Genomic DNA, 21,499 nt, shown 5'->3' on the forward strand with positions numbered 1-21,499 from the left:
CTTTCCATGGGGAGCCTGCTTCTCCCTCTGCCCGTGTCTCTGCCTCTCTCTCTCTCTGTTTATCATGAATAAATAAATAAAATCTTTAAAAAATCAGTTATTTATGGCAGTACTGCCATGAATCTACACTATACATTTTGAATGTATTCAAATATTTTGTATTTTGCCTTAAAGTCTTTTTAAGTTCTTCACTTTTAATTATGTCCATTTTAATGAATGTCCCTCTTTTATTTTTCGTGATTTTATCTTTTATGGTGAAATTGTCTTTTGGCTAATTAAGTTATGTGGCTAAAATGCTTGCAGCAAAGATGCTTTCAGTGAAAATATGGACACACACTCCTCCAAAGCACCCTTCCAGCCCCAAAGGGGATGGGAAAAGGAAAATAATATACAAAGCAATTGCAAGATGGGAGTGTGGGTGGGATCTTTCTGCTCTTTTTCTGTGTGACTGAGGCAACAAAGGTAGCAAAGTGACCCTTTTGGTGACTGAGCTGAGAAATAAACAGGCTGAGGTGCAAGCATGGGCTGGGGGGTGTGTGTGACAGAGTGGCAGTGGGTAGGAAATAGGGGAAACAAGGGAACCAGTGTCTGAGTGCCCTCTTGGCTCACCTGCTTTGGCTTGGTAACTGAGGGGTTTAATATTGATTTTTATAGAACTGATAAGGTGTGTTAGAACAGGATGTTGTTTTGGCCTTCCCTGGATCTTTCCTCCCCAGCTGTCAAGAAGGTTGATGTGTCCTGGCCTTGATAGCTGTACATTCCACAAGACAGTCTGAACAAGGTAAGGTACCTATGTTCTCATAAAGTAGCTCTTTTTATATTGGCTTGTTGTGCATGTAAGAAGCTGTGATGACAGTACTCTGATTTCATTTCTTATATATTTCACCTAAAGTGAAAGGATACGTGCTACCTAGTCCTAGATACCTAAATCCAGTTTTCCCCACATTTATTCTGATCCCTAGGTTGGGTTAATTGCCTTTCCCAGGTTTCTATGGCACTCTGTGCTTCCTCACAGAGGAAGCTGTTTACTCCCCACAGACTAAACTCCCAGAGATGAAGAGCATGCTGTGTTCCCATTGTCACACAGGGCCTGATAGACAGGAGGCCTTGAATAATGTTTGATGAATGAATGTATGAATGATCTAATGCTAAATACCTTAGTGTTAATAAGTTCTGGATCCCCAGGACTCTGGAATGACCATTGTGGACCCCCAGCGATTTGAGGCCCCATAGCCCAGCCAGCTGGTTGTGCTCCTGAGCTGCTCCCACAGGCCCCATTTCCTGGTCAGAAGCCTGGCCTCTTTCCCCTACTTTTAGTCTGGGGGTCCTGCCTGCAGGGGTTGACTACTCTTCATGTTTTCCCCAATATTGGGTCCAGGCTAGATTTCCCATCCCATGCCTTGTCACAATCATTAGATTTTCTTATGCCAATCATTTCTGGGATGAAGTGGGGATGAAAAGGAGGAAATAGGAATGTCCGTCTTCTAACATCAACCTCTTTGAAACATGAAGGCTGAGAATCTTGATCCTATGGCTCTCACGTCTGGTATCAGCTGACACTACCATCTCCAAGTTTTGTCTGGCCTCATGTGCTTAGGAAATGCTTTAGTTGGTTTTTCTGATTCCTGGAGAACTGCTCTTGTTTTTGACATTGATGTGAAGCTTCATCTTTAAGGAAGAGGGACTGAATTCTTTTTTTCTTTTTTTAAGATTTTATTTATTTATTCAAGAGAGACACATGGAGAGAGGCAGAGACACAGGCAGAGAAGCAGGCTCCCTGCGGGGAAGCCCCATGCAGGACTCAATCCCAGGATCACCACCTGAGCCAAAGGCAGATGCTCAAACACTGAGCTACTCAGGTGCCCTCCCTCCCTCCTTCCCTTCCTTCCTCCCTCCCTTCCTGGTAGAGGTAGAAATGGTGGTACTTTTCCCTTTTGGAGATTTGCTGGTTACATTTCAAATAGGAAAGATGTTCCCAATGCCTGGAATAAGGAGTTAATTTTACATTGCAGATGCCCCAGGCACAGAACATGGCCTGTTGAGTTGGTAATTGACAAGGAATGATAGGCCCTGAGAGCTCCCCATGCTGACCCCAAACTAGGTTTCCTTTTATTAATTTTTCAGGAGAGCCACAGTTAAAAATTAAACTATAAATTTATAATTAAATCATTAAAAACAAAGACAACAAATATTCAATATAACCACTTCCTAATTATTTTACTGCCATATATGCTCTTGAGGTTATTTGTTTATTCTACATGTATTGTGGAAGTAATTGTGTGATATTGTGTGTCTCTACCTGTGTTCAGTGATGTCACTATCAGGAGTTTGAAGTCTGCTGTGATGGCAGTATACACATCACAGATGTTGTCAACCACTACAAATCAGGGCTTTTTAAATTTGGCTGTTAAACATTTATTAGTATACCACTGCGTTCTATTGTCCCATCTTTTAAAGATCATGAAATTGAGGACTAGAGACGTTAAGTGATTTGCCTACAGCCATACAGCTAGGAAGTGGTAAAGCTGGGATTCAATCCCAGGTTTTTGTTTGTTTGCTTCCTTTTTAAAAGAAAAATATATTTCCAAAGCCCACATGTCTTCCATTCAGCTCCTCTTCCCTGAGGTAGGAATGTTCAAGCTGGGTAGGCGTCTCAAGGTTAACCACTAATCTGGCTTCTAAACATCACACAACCTTTTAATACTGGTATACCTAGGGCCATGTTGGGTCAAGTATTCTATATAGTATTATCATTTGCTCCCTTTGGCATGGGGATAGCGTCAAGAATCTGGTCAATTATCTTGACTTTCTTCCCATCCCTGTGGAACAATGAAAAGAAACTTGAATTCCTATCCCAGCACTACCGTCCAACCCTGTGACCTCGAAAATTCATCTTTCCTCTCTTAAATTTCAGCAATCTACTCTATAAAATATGGACAAACACAATCCATTTGAAGGGTTGCTCTAGGGAGTAAATGAAATCTCACTCTCAAAGCACCTAATACAGTGTACCCTGTGTATAGTAATATAACCCAACTGCTATTAATTTTATTGTGTACAGGCATGGTGTGAGGGTTTTATATGTTTTCTCCATTATAACTGTGGCCATAGAGAATTCTTTGATTTTCTTCATCTGCTCTTTCTCTCAGTCTTCCACAGTTCAGTAGTCAAATGCACCACCATTTACCTAAAGATTTAGATTCCAAATCTAGGTGTTTTCTTTTCTTCCCAGCAAATGCTCTTGCTTCTATCTGAAACATTTCTCTTATCCCATCCCTTCTGGAAAGCCACCCCTAATTTCTCAATTCTGAGGGATTATAACCAGGAGTACTTCATTCCAGCTGCCATCACTCTACTAAAATTACTGGCTTATTTCTGTCTGGATCATTCACCGCTGTGTCCCCAGCATCTAAGCAGTGCCCGGAATAGGTAGGTAGTTGATAAGCATTTTTTGAATAAAGGTATGAAAGGGCAAGGATTATGTTATCAATTTACAGGTGGTAAGGCTGTGGCTCCTACGAGGAGGTACTTTGCTTTGGGTCAGGCATTAAATTGCAGACGGGAGATTTAAAACCAGGGCTCCAGAAACACCCTCCCCAGGTCCCGCGCAGGTTCCTAGTCCGCGCTTGCGTTGGCTCCTACCTACTAGCTCCGCCTACTTGAGCCGGCGCCGTCTCCGTCACTAGTTTGACCCTCGGGCGGCCGCCGTAGCGCGTCGCCTCCGTTGCTGTGGGAAACGACCCCGGACCCGGGAGAGAGGAAAGACGTTTCCCGCCGGCGGGAGCTGCGTTTGTGGTGGCGGGGCTCGCAGCTGTGCCGCACGATGGCGGACCAGCTTTATCTGGAAAATATAGACGAGTTCGTCACGGACCAGAACAAGATCGTGAGGAGCTAGGACTGGGGAATGTGGGCAGGAGACTGGAGTCCTGAGGGCGGCAGGGGCCTTGACCCCTCTGCGCTTGGCCTGGTGGGGACTGGCCGAGGGGCGACGGGTCCCCACGTCTGGTGCCCCAGGGCTCGCGAGGGCTCACGGGGGCTCGCAGGGGGAATTCCTCTGGCGCGCGCTAGTCCGCGTCGCTTGGGTTGGGCGTGCCGGGTGCTGTGCAAGGAGCAGAGGCCAAGAACAGGCGTGGAGGGAAGGGCCCTGGTAGATAACAATTCTGAGGTGTTTCTGCGTCTGTCCGATGAGGTGAAATGGTTTAAAGCCCCAAGTTGACTGTTGAAGAATTGTGCCGTGATTCGGTTAGGTGACTAGTTGTTTCACCTTTCAACCGTCAGTTTCCTCCGCTAGGAAATTTGGTATTCGTAGGCTTGACCAGCCCCCTCACGGTTGGAATGAAAGATTGACTGAGAAGATGAATGTGAGTGGACTTTACAGACCGTGACGATTGAATGCCTGCTGTGAGCCTGGGATGTACTGTATTGCATTTAATCTTTACAGCGACCCCAAAGGGCGCCGGACGTATCCCTATACTTGAAGCAGAGGAACCACATTACTTACTTGTAGTTAGTGAAGGATAGGCAGTTTTCCAACCTAGATCTGTCTCTTTTACTAATGCTTTCGCCTCACCTATGTTCTTAATTATTGGAAACTCGGCATTTAGAATTGGAAGACTTCTAAGAGGTGAGGAGCATCCAAGGAAGTGACATTTGACAAGAGAGTTCAAGGAAGGATGGAAGGAAGACCAAGGCTTGATGCCAGTGGATTCCAGTCTAACCCCAAATACAGCATTCGTCCACTTCTTTTTTTTTTTTTAATATTTTGTTTTATTATTTATTAGAGAGAGAGGCAGAGACACAGGCAGAGAGAGAAGCAGGCTCCATGCAGGGAGCCCTACATAGGATTCGATCCCAGGTGTCCAGGATCAGGCCCTGGGCTGAAGGCGGCGCTAAACCGCTGCGCCAACCCGGGCTGCCCCCATCCACTTCTTTAATTCCCTGGCCCCTGCACCACCTGTGCCTGCTAATGTTTGCATTAGCAAACAGGCACGGCTGCAGCTTTTCCTTAGACGTTTATGTCATACACTGCAAAGTAATCTAGCTTCTGGGTGAATTTTAATAGTTAACAGTGGTGGCCACAAAAAAGGACAGTGTGAATAAAGGGTAAAACAAAGAATGTGAGGAAAATGAGAGCTTTTTCTTTGTATGTATATTCAGCCTTTCATTTTAGACTTTTGTATTAATTAGCCTGTGAAACAGACTTTTTAGTGTAAGATAAATATCTCAGTCCTACCTACCCAGATGGACTGTTCTTGGCAAAACTAGGGTGGCATCCGCTGTAATTTATAAGGCACAATCATCTGAGAGTAGGAATCTTTAGGAGCCCCTGGGACTAACCTGCACGCTGGAATCATTTAATGTTAATGTCATTAATGTTTTTTAACACTTAAAAACCAACTCCTTCTTCTTGCAGGTGACATACAAATGGCTGAGCTATACACTAGGGGTTCATGTTAACCAGGCCAAACAGTAAGTACAATTTACTACGATTTTTATTCACACTGGAGTTGTGTGTGTGTGTGTTTTGTTTGTTTTGTTTTGCTTTGTTTTAAGCTTTGCAGATAGCCTTGAGGTTAGAAATTTTTTTTTCGGGATCCCTGGGTGGTGCAGCGGTTTGGCGCCTGCCTTTGGCCCAGGGCGGGATCATGGAGACCTGGAATCGAATCCCACGTCGGGCTCCCGGTGCATGGAGCCTGCTTCTCCCTCTGCCTGTGTCTCTGCCTCTCTTTCTCTCTCTGTGTGTGTGACTATCATAAATAAAATTAAAAAAAAAAAAAAAAAAGAATTTTTTTTTCCCCTGGAAAATAGGAAAGAATACTATTTTTACTACCTTTCACTAAATTTGTATTTATTTAGGAGATAGGTGGACTTATATACAAATATGTGGTTGTATATTTGCTGGATTTATTAGTAGCCTTGGCCTCTGGTTAACATCATTTTGTTACTTCAAATTTATTAAACGGGCTACTTCTCAGATTTTGTATGCTTGTCATCTTGTATCTTCGTTACATTTTCACATGTGCTCCTTAGGCCCACATCTGGGTGTTAGTGAAGTACTTTCATAATGAGGTCAACAGGTGTACTGGGGAGGACTATTTAAATGAACTAAAATGGGAGTGTTCAGGATGATGCAGAGCATTGCCTTTCTTGAACTTTTGCTTTATCACCTTTGCTTGCTGAAACTTGTAGTTCAACTTGAGGCCAAAAGGGAAAAGGCAAGCTTTTGAATTAACTTCCAAAATTTCTTAAAAATCTTGTCTCTATCCCAAGAGGAGGAATTGGTAAATAGGCTGAGAGCATATATATTGAGTTAAATACTCATTTAGTTCAATTTATTCCTAAAGTGGTCTGATTTTTTTTTTTCCCCAATTTTTTGAGTCATGGGAGCTTTCTTTGAGTCAGGCAATGTTCCATGAATCTTAGAAAATTCCTGATAACTAGAATCGGTTGATTTGGCTTTATGTGGGCTACTTTTGACAGACCTAGAATCTGGCTTTGGCTATGATTATGCCTTCAAGACCTGAAACTCTTGGCCTAGGGATGAATTTGGACTGACCTTTATCTGAGATTTTCTGTTGCTAATGGCAGTGCTGGCCCAGACCCAAGGGTTTCAGGTAACTTTCAGAACGGACATATATGACTAATTGTTATGTTTATAGATATTTATGAAATAACTATTATTATATAAGCCTGTTGGGGCTTAAAGGTGCATATTGAGGGCTGGAGATGAAATAAAGTTGCCTGCGATTTTATAGTAGTTACTTTGCTTGTAATTTTTATAGAATTAACACACTGTCTAGCCCCTGTCTCTCAACCAACTTCATCCCATGCCTCTCTCTACCTTACTTAAACTGTAGCCATATTCATCTTTTTGTCCGTCAAATATGCCAGGCTCATTCTGACTTAGAACATTTGAACCATTCCCTCTGGAATGCTCTTCTCCCAGCTGTTCTCATCCTTCAAGTTTTAGCTCAAATGTCACACATTACTTTTTGCAACCACCCTTCTCTAATGCTTTATTTCAGGTATCCCCATCCCTTCCTCTCTGTAATATCACTCTGTTAACTACTTTCTTAATTTTTTTTGAAAAGCAGCTTTATTGTGATAAAATTCACATACTGTACAATTCACCCACTGAAAATGTATAATTCAGTAGTTTTTAGTATGTTCACAGAGTTACGCAGCCATCACTATAATTAATTGTAGAACATTTTCATCACCTCCAAAAGAAACCCTGTATCCATTAGCACGCACTTAGCATTTTCTCTCCACTCCTTTCACATCCTTCCCCCACCCTCCCAGCATTAGGCAATCACTAGTAAACTCTCTCTATAGATTTACCTATCCTGGCCATTTCATATGAATGGAATCCTGTAATATATAGTCTCGTGTCTGGTTTCTTTTGCTTAGCGTAATGTCTTCAAGGTTTGTCCATGTTGTAGCATATATCAGTACTTAATTCCTTTTTAGGGCTGAATGATATTCCATTATATGGCAAGTTAGTTTCCTAGGGCTGCCATAACAGAATGCTATGAACTGTGTGGCTTAAAACATTAGGAATTTATTATCTTACAGTTCTAGGGGCTAGAAATCTGAAATTAAGGTGTTGACAGGGCCATACTCTCTCTGAAACCTATAGAGAAGAATCCTTCATTCCTTCCTAGATTCTGGTGGTTTGCTGGCAACCTTTGGCATTCTTTGGCTTATAGCTGCATAACCCCAGTGTCTTTCTTGTTACATTGCATTCTTCCTGTGTGCCATATCTTACATGGCCATCATATAAGGATACCAGTCATTGAATTAGGAGCCCACCCTACTCCAGTATGACCTCATTTTACCTAATTACATCTGCAAAGATCCTCTTTCCAAAGAAGGCCACACTCTGGGGTACTGGTGTTTAGGATATCAACATATCTTTTTTTGGTGTGTGTGGGGGCAGGCACAGTTCAACCCATAACACACTTAAATAGTACAATGATGGACATTTGGGTTGTTTCCACATTTTGGAAATCATGAATAATACTACTATGGACATTTGTATACACGTTTTTATGTGGATATACATATTCAGTTCTCTTGGATCTATACCTATGTCTGTGTCATAGAACAGTTTGAAGAACTGCCAAGCTGTTTTTCAGAGTGGCCACACTAATTTAAAATCCCAGCAGTAGGTTATGGGTTGCAGTTTCTCCACATTCTTGCCAAGTCTTTATCATCTTTTTTGTTTTAGCCATCTCCTAGTAGGTGTGAATTGGTATCATTATGGTTTTGATTTGCATTTCCATAATGACCAATGATGTTGATCTTTTCATGTGTTTATTAGCCATTTGTGTAACTATGCCTACTCAGATCCTTTGCCTATTTTTTTCACTGAGTTGTCTTGTTAAATTGTAAAGAGTATTTTTTATATATTCTGGATGCAAGACCCTGATCAAATATGTATGTGCTGCTGAAGTGAGCACCTGATCAGATATATGATCTGCAAAAATTTTCTCCTATTCCGTGGGTTGTCTTTGCACTTTTTTTTTTTTTTTTTTTTTTTTGGTGAAGAAATTTAGATTTATACCCAGCTGGACTCAGTTTAGATGATCCCAATTTTGTTGGCAACATCCAAAGCATCATAATCAGGAGCCAGTTGAATATATGCTTTCTTCACTCCATCAGGCCTGATCAAGGTGTTGACCTTGGCCTCATCAATGTTGTAGAGCTTCTTGGCAGCCTGTTTGATCTGGTGCTTATTGGCCTTGACATCCACAATGAACATGAATGTGTTGTCTTTTCTTTTTCTTCATGGCTGACACAGTAGTCAAGTGGAACTCGATGGCATAGGGATCAAGCTTGTTTCTCCTGGGGGTTCTCTTTCTAGGATATTTGGGCTGCCGCTTTAGAGATGCAGTCTTGGGTCATTGGAATGTATGTGATGTGTGGATCTTTGTTTTTTGTGACTGTGCACACCTTTCAGCACTGCTTTTTTAGCTTTCAAAGCCTTGGCTTTGGCTTTGGGAGGCACAGGGGCTTCCTTCTTTGCCTTTGGCACCATCTTCGTGAAAGGGTGTCTTTGCACTTTCTTGATGGTACTTTTTGAAGCACAGAAGTTTTTATTGTTGATGAAGCCCAATTTCTTTTACCTTTTTTAAAAATATTATTTTTAAGTAAGCACTATGCCCAATGTGGGGTTTGAATTCAGGACCCCAAAATCAAGAATTGCATGCTCTACCAATTGAGCCATCCAGGTGCCCCTGTTTTATCTTTTGTTGCTTGTGCTCTGTATATAGTATGTATCTAAGAAGGCTTTGCCCAACTTAAGGTCATGAAGATTTACTTCTATGTTTATTCTAAGAGTTTTATAGTTTTAGCTCTTACAACAATAACTATCACTATATTCTAGGTTTCTCCATATCATGTGCTTGTTAACATCTTAAAAATCCTTCAGGCCTCATAATAAGAATACGCTGTAATTTTCAAATTAGGTGTTGGCTCAAGCTTATTTTATTAATTTTTATTTTTAATTTTTTTAGAGAGGGGCGGGGGAGGGGCAGAGAAAGAGGGAGAGAGAAAATCTCAAGCAGGCTCCATGCCCAGCACAGAGCCCAATGGGGAGCTCAATACCACAACCCTGAGATCATAACCTGAGCTGAAATCAAGAGGTAGGCACTTAACTGAGCCACCCAAGTGCCCCAGCTGAAGCTAATTTTAAATGAAGCCCTCAAATATAGACACTATTTCCTCCAGGAATCATTTTGTATATAGTGTAAGGAAAGGGTCCAGTTTCATTTTTTTTAGATGTGTATATCCAGTTGATCCAGAATTTTATAATCATTACTCTGACATTTTCTTGGTCTGCCTGCTTCTACTAGGGTATAAAGTGCATGAAGGTGGGGAACATGTTTATCAAATTGATCACTTTTCCACTCACTATTGCTGTGAAACAAATTATCCCAAAATTTAGCAGCTTGAAACACCCATTTTATTATGTTCATAGATTCTTTTGGTTTGGAATTTGGGCAGGGCACGGGGAAAATGGTTTATTTCTGCTCTATAATGTCTGGTCTTCAGCTGGGAAGCCTCAATGGTGGGGGGCAAATCCTCTGTGGGGATCTTTATGCACATATCTGTCGGTTGATGCTGGTTATTTGCTGGGACTTCAGCTGGGGCTATTGATCAGATATTGCATGTGTCTTTGTATATGGCCTGGGCTTCGTCAGTGGGTTTCCAGGTGGTTGGACTTCTTACATAGCAGCTCAGGACTCCAAAAGCTGATGTTCCAGTACAAGGCAGAAGCTGATTACCTTTTCTGACTACCCTCAGAAGTCAAGCAGTGTCATGTCTGCTTCATTCTTTTGGTTAAAATGAATCACTAGCCCTCCCAGATTCAAGGGGTGGGGATGGACTCCACCTCTTTATGGGAGCATATTGGATGGGAGATATTGTAGCCATCTTTGGAAAATACAGTATGCCACAATCATTGTACCTTCAGTGTCTGGCTCTTAATAAGGGCCAATAAATATTTGTTGAGTGAGTACTAAGCACTATGGTAGGTATTTTCACAAACGTGTCTCACATAATCTTTGTAACAGTCCAATATGATGGATGTTATCAACCTCTTTAACAGTTGAGAAAATTAAGACCTAAGTGTCCTGTCATCTTTTAAAATTTTATCTGTAGTGGAAGCATTTTAAGTATCATTGGTGGTACTGAGGAAGTGATTGGGCATGCAGGTGGTAACAGCTGTTTGTTGTCTTGATGAGGAGTTGGGTGGATGAGGTCTGAGAAGAGCATTCTAGGCAGAACAACAGTCATACAGAGGAGCAAGGGGAACCACAGAATGTTTCCTAAGGCTGAAAATTGTATGAATGTGGGGAATGGTGAGAGATAGAGGGGCTAGAACCAGAAGGGTCTTCCCTATCATCGTTAGGATATTGGAGTCAATCCTGAAGAGATTGGGAAAGACTGAAGACTTTGGAACAAGGATATTCAGAAAAGAATTCAGACTACCTCTCAATATCACTTACTGACTAAAAGTCATCTCAGACTTAACATTGCCTAAAACCTAACCTCTAATTTCTCCCCCAGCACCTGCTTTTTCCTGTTGCCATAAATGACAATTTTATTCTTTGAATCATTCTTGACTCCTCTTTCTCTCATTTCCCAAAATCAGCCCACCTCAAATTCTTTTTTCTTCCTTTAAATTATACCCAGAATCCGTCTACTAATTGCTGCCTCCATTGTTAATGTCCTTGTTGAGCTACCATAATCTCTAGCCCAGATTATTGCAGTAGCCTCCTAACTAGTCTCCCTGCATCCTCCCTTGCCCCTCAATAGTATATTGTCCACACAGCAGTAGGAATCCTTCTAATCATGTTATTTCTATTCTAAACCTTCTAATGACTTCCTTGCTTGAAATCCTATAAAGCCCTGCACGTCTAGCACTGGCTCTCTTTTCCCTACCAGTCTTCTTCCTCCACACTTGCCTCTTTCCTGTTCCTTCGACCTTGCTTATTTGCATATTTACTTCAGAACCTTTACATTCTTGTTCGCTGTGCCTGAACTTTCTTCCCCAGGATATCCACATTGGCGGCTCCCTCACTTCCTGCAAGGCTCTTCTGCTCATGAGGTCTTCCCTAATGACCTTATATAAAATAACAAAACTTCTCAGGCACTTTCTAATCTTCTTACCTTTGTTTTTTTCCATAGCTTTACTACTGTCTGACATTATATACTTATTTTTTTTTTTTGTTTTTCTCTTCTATGATATAAGGGTAGGAGTTTTAACTCCTTTGTTTACTGCTCTATCCTTAAGGCATAGAACATAAAGTAAAATTGTATTGATCAAATGACTTGATTTACATTTTTTTGTTTGTTTTTAAAGATTTTATTTATTCATGAGAGACATAGAGAAAGAGGCAGAGACACAGGCAGAGGGAGAAGCAGGCTTCATGCAGGAAGCCTACATGGGACTGGATCCCAGGTCTCCAGGATCACGCCCTGGGCTGAGGGTGGCGCTAAACCGCTGAGCCACCTGGGCTGCCCTTGATTTGCGTTTTTAAAACTTCACTGTGGTGGCCTTGTAGGTAATGGGAAAGAGGCAGGGCAGAATTGACGTTTGAAATTGAAACAGTCCAGGTAAGAGGTTTGGGGCGTGGAGTCAAAAATTACTTGGGAGGAAGAACCAATGAGATTTGGAAACTCACCGGATAAGGAGAAATGCAGGTTGACCTCCCGATTTCTGGCTTGGGTGGTTTGAGCAGATGATGATGTTGACAGGATTAAATGAAAACATGGGGATGAATGAAACCAAAAGGAGAATAAGTAGTAAGGTGACCAACCATCCTGGTGTGCCTAGGACTGTCAGTTTTAGCACTAAAAGTCTATGTCTCAGAAAACCCCCAAGATCCAGGCACATCTAGATGATTGGTCTCTCTATAAATTAAAAAAAGGGAGCTGACAACAGAATTCCAGCCATATGGAAAAAGAAGTAGTCAAGTCTTTTTTTTTTTTTTTTAAGGTTTTATTTATTTATTCATGAGAATACACAGAGAGGAGAGAGAGAGAGGTCGAGACACAGGCAGAGGGAGAAGCAGGCTCCATGCAGGGAGCCTCACGTGGGACTCGATCCCGGATCCCCAGGATCAGGCCCTGGGCTGTAGGCGGCGCTAAACCGCTGAGCCACCCGGGCTGCCCAGAAGTAGTCAAGTCTATGCAGGAATGGGGCAGAAGCAGTTGGTCACTCCATGTAGAAATAATGAAATTCAGTGGGGCATGGGATCATGGAAGCTGAGAGAGTCGATGCTTCGAGAAGAGTGGTTAACAGTTGGGTTGAGTTTCCCTTGGAATTTTTGAGTTTTTAATTGTGGCAGAAGTATGAGTGGCATTTCAGACGCTCATTAAATGTTTCTTGAAGTAAAAGACACAAATGATGCATCTCTTTTATTGTTTTTGTTAAACTCTTTCCTTAAACTGTAAGTTGTTACAGGGAGCCACCTTCTGATGCTTGCTGGAACACAAGGACAAAAAGGAATGTAGGGATAATACTAAAAGCATTATTTCTACATGGAGTGGCCATTTCAGGTTTATGAATATTCTGAATACTAGGCAGTGTGAGTAAGCTGTTAAATTTTGCAGTTCTGAAATAGCACGGAGTCTGAGTGAACATAAAATTGAAATTTCAGAACTAAACACTTATATACATAGTGGTTCTTAATGTTTTAGAGCAATCCCTCTGAGAATCTACTGAAGACCCTGAACTGGCTCCCCCTGAAAAATACATATGCATTTTGCTTACAGTTTTGGGGTGGAGGGTTATAAATGGCCATATGAATCCCAGGTTAAGAGAATCACTGATCTAATACAGCCTCCTGGTTTAATACCTCAGGATTAAGAGGCCTAGAAAAATTATTTAACTTACCCAGGATCATATAATTAGTGACTGAACTTTTTCTTGATTCATTGTTGTGTCCATTGTATGTTATTGCCACTGTTTTAATGCAGATTCAGTCTCTCTTGGTTTATAATTAGATTTCTTTTATTTCAGTTGTTTGGTCACTATGCTAACTCAATACTAGTTGATCCCAACCTATATGTCCTGTCTAAAATCCATCTTCTTATAACTCTCTGTCCATGGGATCAAAAATACTCTGTAAAAAAAAAAAAAAAAAAATACTCTGTAAAGAATTTGATGGACTGTCAGATTTAATATATCTAACTTTTAAACCATGAATTAAAAGTTTTGAGGTAAAAACTCTTACTAATAATGACTTTTACCTTCTATTTGGAACAGGATGCTATACGATTATGTTGAAAGGAAGAGAAAGGAGAATTCAGGAGCCCAACTGCATGTAACCTATTTAGTGTCTGGCAGTCTCATTCAGAATGGACATTCCGTAAGTTGTCAGAATCTTATGATGAACTGAAATATGTTTGAGCTATTAAACTGTGTTATAAAACATAGGGGAAAAAAACAGGATTTAGTATTGTGGAAGTTTTAAGACAGCTTCAAGATGATTGTTTTGAATTTTGAGACCAAACCTAAAACTCAGAAGTTTGGGTAGTATCTTGGCTGTGATGCAGAGACAATATCATAATTATGTAGTTTTCTTAGGCAACAAGACTTTAGGAGACTGCTCTGTTATTCCTCCTTTTTCCTCTTGAAAGTATATTAGGAACAGTGATGGTTAATTTCTAGACTGTTCAGACATTAGGCCAAAAATTCAGGTGTTGAGGAAGTCCAGTTTTATTTTTAAACTGAACTTGATTTCAGTTTGAGCTTTCATTTTGGTAGGCTTATGTCTGAGTGGCTGAAGGATAGGGGTGTTGGCAAGGGGCTGAGCTAGTGCAAAGGCCAGGAACATTTTTATTCTCCTGTGTCTTTTTATAGTCTCATCTGCTATCGGGTCATCCATTAACACAAGTCACCGTTGTGTTTTCATCATCCTGACCACAAAGCTTTCTTGGGCTTACTGACTTTCTTTTAGCTACTTCCTTGTCCCTTTTAGGGGCACAGGGATCATCTTACACTCCTGTGTCTGGTTAGGCATCAGAAGCTCTGCTGATATAACTTGTTCCTTTCCCTACACCAGACTGATCCTTGGGAACTTTGATAATTTCTCCTCTCTGGCTTCCTGCCAAAAGTAAGGCACACTTCACACTTCTTCTATTCTCACTACCCCAAACCTCTACTCTGAAGGCACTTTTGCTCCCACCATCACCACCATCAGCGCCATAGAATTTAGCCCAAGGATTAGGTTTCCTTCTCAGTGATCCACTAATACATGTTTTTTGTCTTCCCTTTTGACTTTCTCTTAGAGTCCTAAGATCAGAAAATCCTGATTTTCGAAATGCTAACTGGATTTATCTTGTAGCAAGAGTCCCAAGTATTTGAGATTTAAAACTATGGCAATTTAGTAATTAATCTAGGGGATTATGGGGAATAATTATGTTATGGGGAATAGATCCTTATATTCTATGACCAGCATATTCTTTCCTTATTGGTAAGCTATTTGGCAAGCCAGATGATAATCAAGATATTTATTATAAGTGTAGACAGAATCAGATGTCATATATTAGAAACACAAAATTAAGTAGATCTGATTCATTCATTCTCAGAAGTAAACCTGCCACTAGCATCCTTTCCACGCATGGCCTAGGTTTACATCTGAATGTGTTCTTTCCTTTTGTTTCCAGGATTAACTAAACCCTCTGTTTCTTTAATTAGTCAATGCCTTCAATCCAGCCATGTCAGTTCTTTTTTTCTTTTTTAAGATTTTATTTATATGTTTATTCATAAGAGACAGGAGAGAGAGAGAGAGACACAGGCAGAGGGAGAAGCAGGCTCCATGCAGGAAGCCTGATGTGGGACTCGATCCCAGGTCTCCAAGATCATGCCCTGGGCTGAAGGTGGGACTAAAGCGCTGAGCCACCCAGGCTGCCCCCATGTCAGTTCTTTACCTAGGAATCATTGTGTATTCCTTTAAAGCAGTGGTTTTTATTTTTTTTAAAGATTTTATTTATTCATGAGAGACAGAGAGAGGCAGAGACCTAGGCAAAAGGAGAAGCAGGCTCCACACAGGGAGCCTGATGTGGGACTTGATCCTGGGACTCCAGGATGACACCCTGGGCGGAAAGGAGACACTTAACTGCTGAGCCACCCAGGCGTCCCTGATTTTTATTCTTTATTTGATCGTTGATTCCTTTGAGAATCTGAAAGTACATATGTTGACATATTCATAAAATTATTGAGTGTTCACAGATCTTCTGGAACAGAGTTCAAGGTTAAGAATTTATGTTTTAAGGTAAAGTTATATATTTTCATTCTGACCCACATGACAGAGGTTCTTAATTTCAAATCCTTGGATGATCTTCAGGGTGAGGATCCCTGAAAGTGCATTAAAAAAAAAAGCATTTAAATTGTATTCCTCAGTTTTCAAAAATTTCAAAATTCCTCTCATTTTTTGAGACCATCTTTCAAATTCATGTATAACTCAATTAAAAAAAATTCTATACTATGGCTTATAGAAGGCATTCTACCAATTTAACAACATTCAAATTCTGCTTTGGTTTTTCAAATGAAATCTTAGAATCCTAATATATTAAATATATTAAGAGGAGAGTTGCTGTGGTTGAAGTAGGTGTGAGAATTTTGGAGCCTTGTACTTACCCTCCAAACAGCCCCGCAGGGCCCCTTTGTGGAACCCGGTAGAATTAATAGATCAAATGTGGATGCTTACCCTTAAAGAGAGCTCTCCTAAGGAAAGGCAGATGATTATGCATAATATCAGGTTTAGTTCTTTTCCGTCTAATTTCTTTTTTAAGTGTTATGTGTTTTTAGGAAGAAAAAGGTCTTTAAAAAAGAAAAAGGATGGATTTTTAAAAATATAAATGATTTTTATTTTCCAGTGGTCATTATTATACAAATATTTTTTTTTTTTTTTTTTTTTTACATGTAGGAAGTGAAAGCCTCTTTTTAATCTCAACCCAGAGAATCTTCCAGAGAATTATCTGAAAATTTCAAGGGAATGTTTTGTTAACTTTCTTTTTGTGGTATTTAAGGTTGACAGCCTAATCCATGCTTTGTGAAAGTTCCCCATTAGCTGTTCATCTAAAGATCTTAGCCAAGATTGATTTTTATCATTACCTAGATTATTAATTCACTAGGAGTTACAAAATGGTAATGTTCTGTCATACTTTCTGAATTTATTGGCTGGAATTTTTCTATAAAGAATAACTTTCTTTCATTAAATAGCCATATTTCCCTTTCTTCCTTTAATTGCTGAAAAATGCAGAAGGCTTACCCCAACCAGGATCTGGGTTTGTGGATGCTGAACTTACTCCTGTGTCCATCTTAGAAGTAACTCACTCTTAGCAGAGCTCTACCCTAGTCTATGTTATTGAACATCAGCAAGTTGGCATTTTGACTGTCATTTTTAGGCATTTTCAGTATTCCCTGGGGCAGCATTTAGCCACACTGAACCGTCTGGGATGTCCAGATTTTCTCCTGAAGCTACCAATTTTTGTTTTTTAGGGCCTTACTTTACAAAGCTGCATAAATTTGAGTGGTTAATTCCTACTGTTCCTTTTCTCATTAGCTCTGTAATTTGTTTTTTTTGTTTTTTTTTTTTTTTTTAATTTTTATTTATTTACGATAGTCACAGAGAGAGAGAGAGAGGCAGAGACGTAGGCAGAGGGAGAAGCAGGCTCCATGCACCGGGAGCCCAATGTGGGATTCGATCCCGGGTCTCCAGGATCGTGCCCTGAGCCAAAGGCAGGCACTAAACCGCTGCGCCACCCAGGGATCCCAGCTCTGTAATTTGTATAGTTTACAGAATATGGCATTTTTTGGAATGGCTTTTGTTTTTTTAAAGAGAAAATACATTATGAAAACATACTGATATTCTCAGTTTAAATTTATAGCTATCCTTTTTTTTAATTTTCTTGATTTTATACCATTTTTTCTCTTATGTTGTAAATTTTAGTAGTTCCTAATGTTTTTCATAAATATATATTTGCTTAAGCCAAACATAAGAGATTTAGAAAAGCAAACCTATATTTCCTGATAATACGACTACTGAAAACAGTTTAAGATTTCTTTCCAATTCCTTTTGTTTGTAGAATATATCCTTCTAGGAATGCACAATCAGCCTGTGTTCTAGTCACTTGCAATAACTCTTCTCTATGGTTAAGCCACTAACTCAGTATCTAGTTAAATTTAGATCTTTTCCCACTTTCAATTTTTAGATTTCTTGCTTTTCCTTACAGGTAATAGTTTTAATAGATTTTGCTTCCCCTTCCATTATTATTGTATTTGTTTTTAATATATTCAAATATATATTCATATTACCCCCTTTTCTTAGATAAAACTTTCATTCTATATACCTTATTTTACACTTTGCTCTTTTACTTAACTGTGGATCCTGAACATCACTCCATAGCAGTTACAGAAATATTCCTCATTCCTTATTATGACCACCTGAACCTACATTGATCTGTTAGTTTTTTCAGCAGTCCCTTATTGATTAGATTGTTGAGTCACTTAAAATATTTGGCTATTACAAATAGTGCTATAATAAATATGTGTTTTGTATATTTTTGCCACTTTTAGGGTTAAATTTCCTAGGATTCCTAGGATGTATATGTATTTCATTGGGTAATTGCCAAATACCTTTCCATTTTTCATTCCCACTAGTAATATTTAGAGCCCCCTTCTCCACAAAATGCATGTTGTCATCTGTTTCAGGGTGAACTATCTGTTCATACTTTTTGCCTATTTTTCTAAAGGAATATTTTTCTCTATTTTAGAAACTCTAAACTCTTTTGTGATATGAGTTACAGATATTTCCCACTTTATCATTTGTCTTTGTATTTTGTGCTTAAAGTTTATTTTTGTCATTCAAAAGTTGTATATTAGTTTTTATGGATTATTTAATAATTTCTTATTGTTTATTATTAGGAAACTTTCCTCATTCTCCGGTTATATCAGTTTACATTTATCTGTTTATAGAAGAATCATCCATATTTTCTTATGGTATATGTATGGTTTCATTCTTTACATTTAAGTCTTTGCTTGTTTTAGAATGTATTCCAAATCTGTGAGAGACAGATCCAATTTTGGTTCTGTATGATTATATATTTATTCTCATTACATCACTTACTGAGAAGTTTTCTTTTACTCACCCTATTTGAGATGGTGTTTGTTTTTTTGTGTTTGTTTTCACAGTTCTAAAATTTAGTTTCATTCTAATATATTTATACTAATGTATGCCACTTAAGCTAGTGATAATTCATAAGTTTAGAAGTTCACAACATATTTTAAAAGCACATAGTAAATATTTATAGAAAATTTTGTAGAGGCACCTGAATGGCTCAGTTGGTTTAAACATCTGCCTTCAGCTCAGGTTGTAAAGAATGTTTATTATAATCCTTTTTTTTTTAAAAGATTTTATTTATTTATTTATTTGACAGAGAGAGAGAGCCCAAGCAGGGGGAGTGGCAGGCAGAGGGAGAGGGAGAAGCAGGCTCCCCAAGGAGCAGGGAGTTTAATGCGCCCCTTGATCCCAGACCCTGGGATCATGACCTGAACCAAAGACAGATGCTTAACCAATTGAGTCACCCAGACACCCCTACTGTAATCCTTTTAAAAGCCTTGGTCCATTTTGAAAGATCAACATTGAATTTTTAAAATTAAAAAAAAAAAAAGGAAAATAATTTTTCCCCCCACAAAATACATAAGAACCACTTATTGGCATTTGCATTTTAAGTGCCCAGAATAAAATGGACTAAATTTTCAAAGGCAGTTAATAACAGCTTGTACAAGGACTGGTTTCATTTGACTTAGCACCAAGTAAAGTAAGTGTAAATATGCCATTGAAGAGTCAAGTTTCTCCTCCAGCTCTCATATTGCTCTATTCTTCTTAGCAGGCGATAGGATGTCAGCAAGCATCCTTGTTGTTCCATTAAGGAATCAAAGCATTTTCATTTTAATATGGCTACTTAGATTATACTCGCCAGTAATTTTTTTCCTTCCAGATAACACTGGATGTAACTATGCAGTTAATGTTCCAGGTGTTAACTTCTTGGATTAGGAATAAAGAACTCATTTAGCAAACTCAGTTATTTTCCTGGTCTTTTTTAACCTGTCATGTAAATCCTTTTAAGTGCTATACCTATTTACTAATTATGATTATTATATATATCAAGGGAATTTTCCCCAAGCATACTATTTCTATTTCCTGATGATAAAGTATGCTTGTTTTACTAGTGCTGTGGGTTTTCTTTTCTTTTTTTTTTTTTTTGTACTTTGTTACTCATCAAAGTAGATCTTATATTTGATTAAATAGTGAAACTAGCAAGTAGATCCTAAAGCACACATTTCTATACTGAATAACCTCTAAAAACATAAGACTACATTTTCTGTTGAAAATTCAACTTTGGTGTTTTTGCAAGAACTTATGTCAATTTCTAACATAAATCATATCCCTTGGTGCACATGTATTTTCCAAAGAAAAGTCTTAGGAAAATAAATTTTCCTATGTGCTATAATTAATACATTTTTATAGTAAACTGAAAATTCTGAATAAACTGAAGGTTTGTTTAACAAAATAAATTCAGCATATATGGCTAGATTATAAGTGTCTTAGTATGGGGGGCTGGGAGGCTCAATCAGGTGTCTGACTCTTGGTTTTGGCTGAGGTTGTGGTCTCATGGTTTGTGAGGTCGAGCCCTGTTTTGGGCTCTGTGTTAAATGAGGAGTCTGCTTGGGGTTTTTCTCCCTTTGCCTCCCCCTTCTGCTCACTTGCTTGTGCTCTTTCTCTCTCTCTTTCTCTCTCTCTCTCAAATCTTTAAAAAAAAAAAAAAAAAGTAATAGTGTAAAGGCAGCAGTGAATTTGCATCCTGTAACTACTCTGTAAATCCATTTGTTTTTTTTTTTTTCCGGAATTTTATAGACCTAGTATCTCACAGAGCCATACACCACCATGCTAAAGATGTCCTTTTGGCATCAATTTATGCAAAAGCCTCTGATGAGATACTTTCCCCAAATGACATGGAATTTTTTTGTTTCTTTTCCAGAAAGTAAGGAAACATTATCAATCACTTAATCTTCTGAACAAATGTTAGGTTACTATCAATTGCTCTTTTAATTATGCTCTAAAGATTTTTAATTTAGACATTTCTGATGTCTTTCAGTGGCGCACTGATAGAAGATAACTGAATAAAACACACTAGATGATTTCAAAAGATGAGTCTTCATATCTGACTCATTTGGCACATCCTTAATTTCCAGATAAAATCAGTAGAAATGAAATTAATATAATTTTCAAAGAATTCATACATGCCAATCTTAGGACAAGGAGCTTCTCAATGCATGGATGAAGAGCTTCTCAGCTTTCTAGGTAAATGTGGTTATTTCTTCATGGAGTAACTACTTTCTGGTTTATTTGTTGAACTTTGTTATAGGGGCAGATCTTGTTAGTTTCTGTTCTGGAGAATGTTTCCAACACCCCTTTTGTCTGGTAGGTGATATTCCAGGACCAGCTCTGTTTGGGCTTTGTAAGCCTTCAATCTCTTGAGAACCATCTTTAATCTGTTACACTGGATGAGAGGCTCTCCAGTCAGATCACCCTTTTGGGAGGGTTGAATTTGATGTAGACTTGGTGGCTAGGTGGATGAATTTAGCAAGCAGTGAGATATTGCTTAATGACCTTACAGGGCATGTTTAGATTAATCACTCTGATAAACTATCCAGGGCTTCTACCTGTGGAAGTACCTTGGAAAACTGTCCAATAGCCAGCTACATTGGATGAGTTTTTCAGCTCATGAAGGGCCAAGCTGAGTCATGACCTTGTTTGAAATGAGCTTCTCTTGTTCAGTCGAAGTCTTGGCTAACACACCAATTTCTGTGCCCCAAATCTATTTCAGAGGGGCCCCTGCTGGAGAGGTGTTTCAGCTTGAAGTATTGGTGATGTTCGATGGTACACCTTGCCCAACATCAGTGCCATCATGATCACTG

General features: G+C 39.3%; 1 protein-coding gene across 13 annotated transcripts in view; it reads left to right on the plus strand.

The window, feature by feature from the left end:
• The first annotated feature begins 570 nt into the window (after positions 1-570).
• The window catches only part of POLD3 (DNA polymerase delta 3, accessory subunit), a 51,065-nt gene continuing 30,136 nt past the window's right edge, over positions 571-21,499 (plus strand). For 2 of the 13 annotated variants that reach the window (XM_072794605.1, XM_072794610.1), the window contains exons 1-3: positions 3,728-3,883; positions 5,414-5,469; positions 13,778-13,880. In XM_072794605.1, coding sequence (XP_072650706.1) covers positions 3,824-3,883; positions 5,414-5,469; positions 13,778-13,880 — 219 coding nt within the window. In that variant the 5' untranslated portion in view covers positions 3,728-3,823. Of the gene's footprint in view, positions 782-3,725; positions 3,884-4,048; positions 4,248-4,484; positions 4,625-5,413; positions 5,470-13,777; positions 13,881-21,499 lie in introns of those variants that run through there. The other 11 variants (XM_072794607.1, XM_072794604.1, XM_072794603.1 and 8 more) reach the window with 11 other exon arrangements.

Source organism: Canis lupus, chromosome 23 (assembly GCF_048164855.1).
Source record: "Canis lupus baileyi chromosome 23, mCanLup2.hap1, whole genome shotgun sequence".
Taxonomy (NCBI): Eukaryota; Metazoa; Chordata; class Mammalia; order Carnivora; family Canidae; genus Canis; species Canis lupus.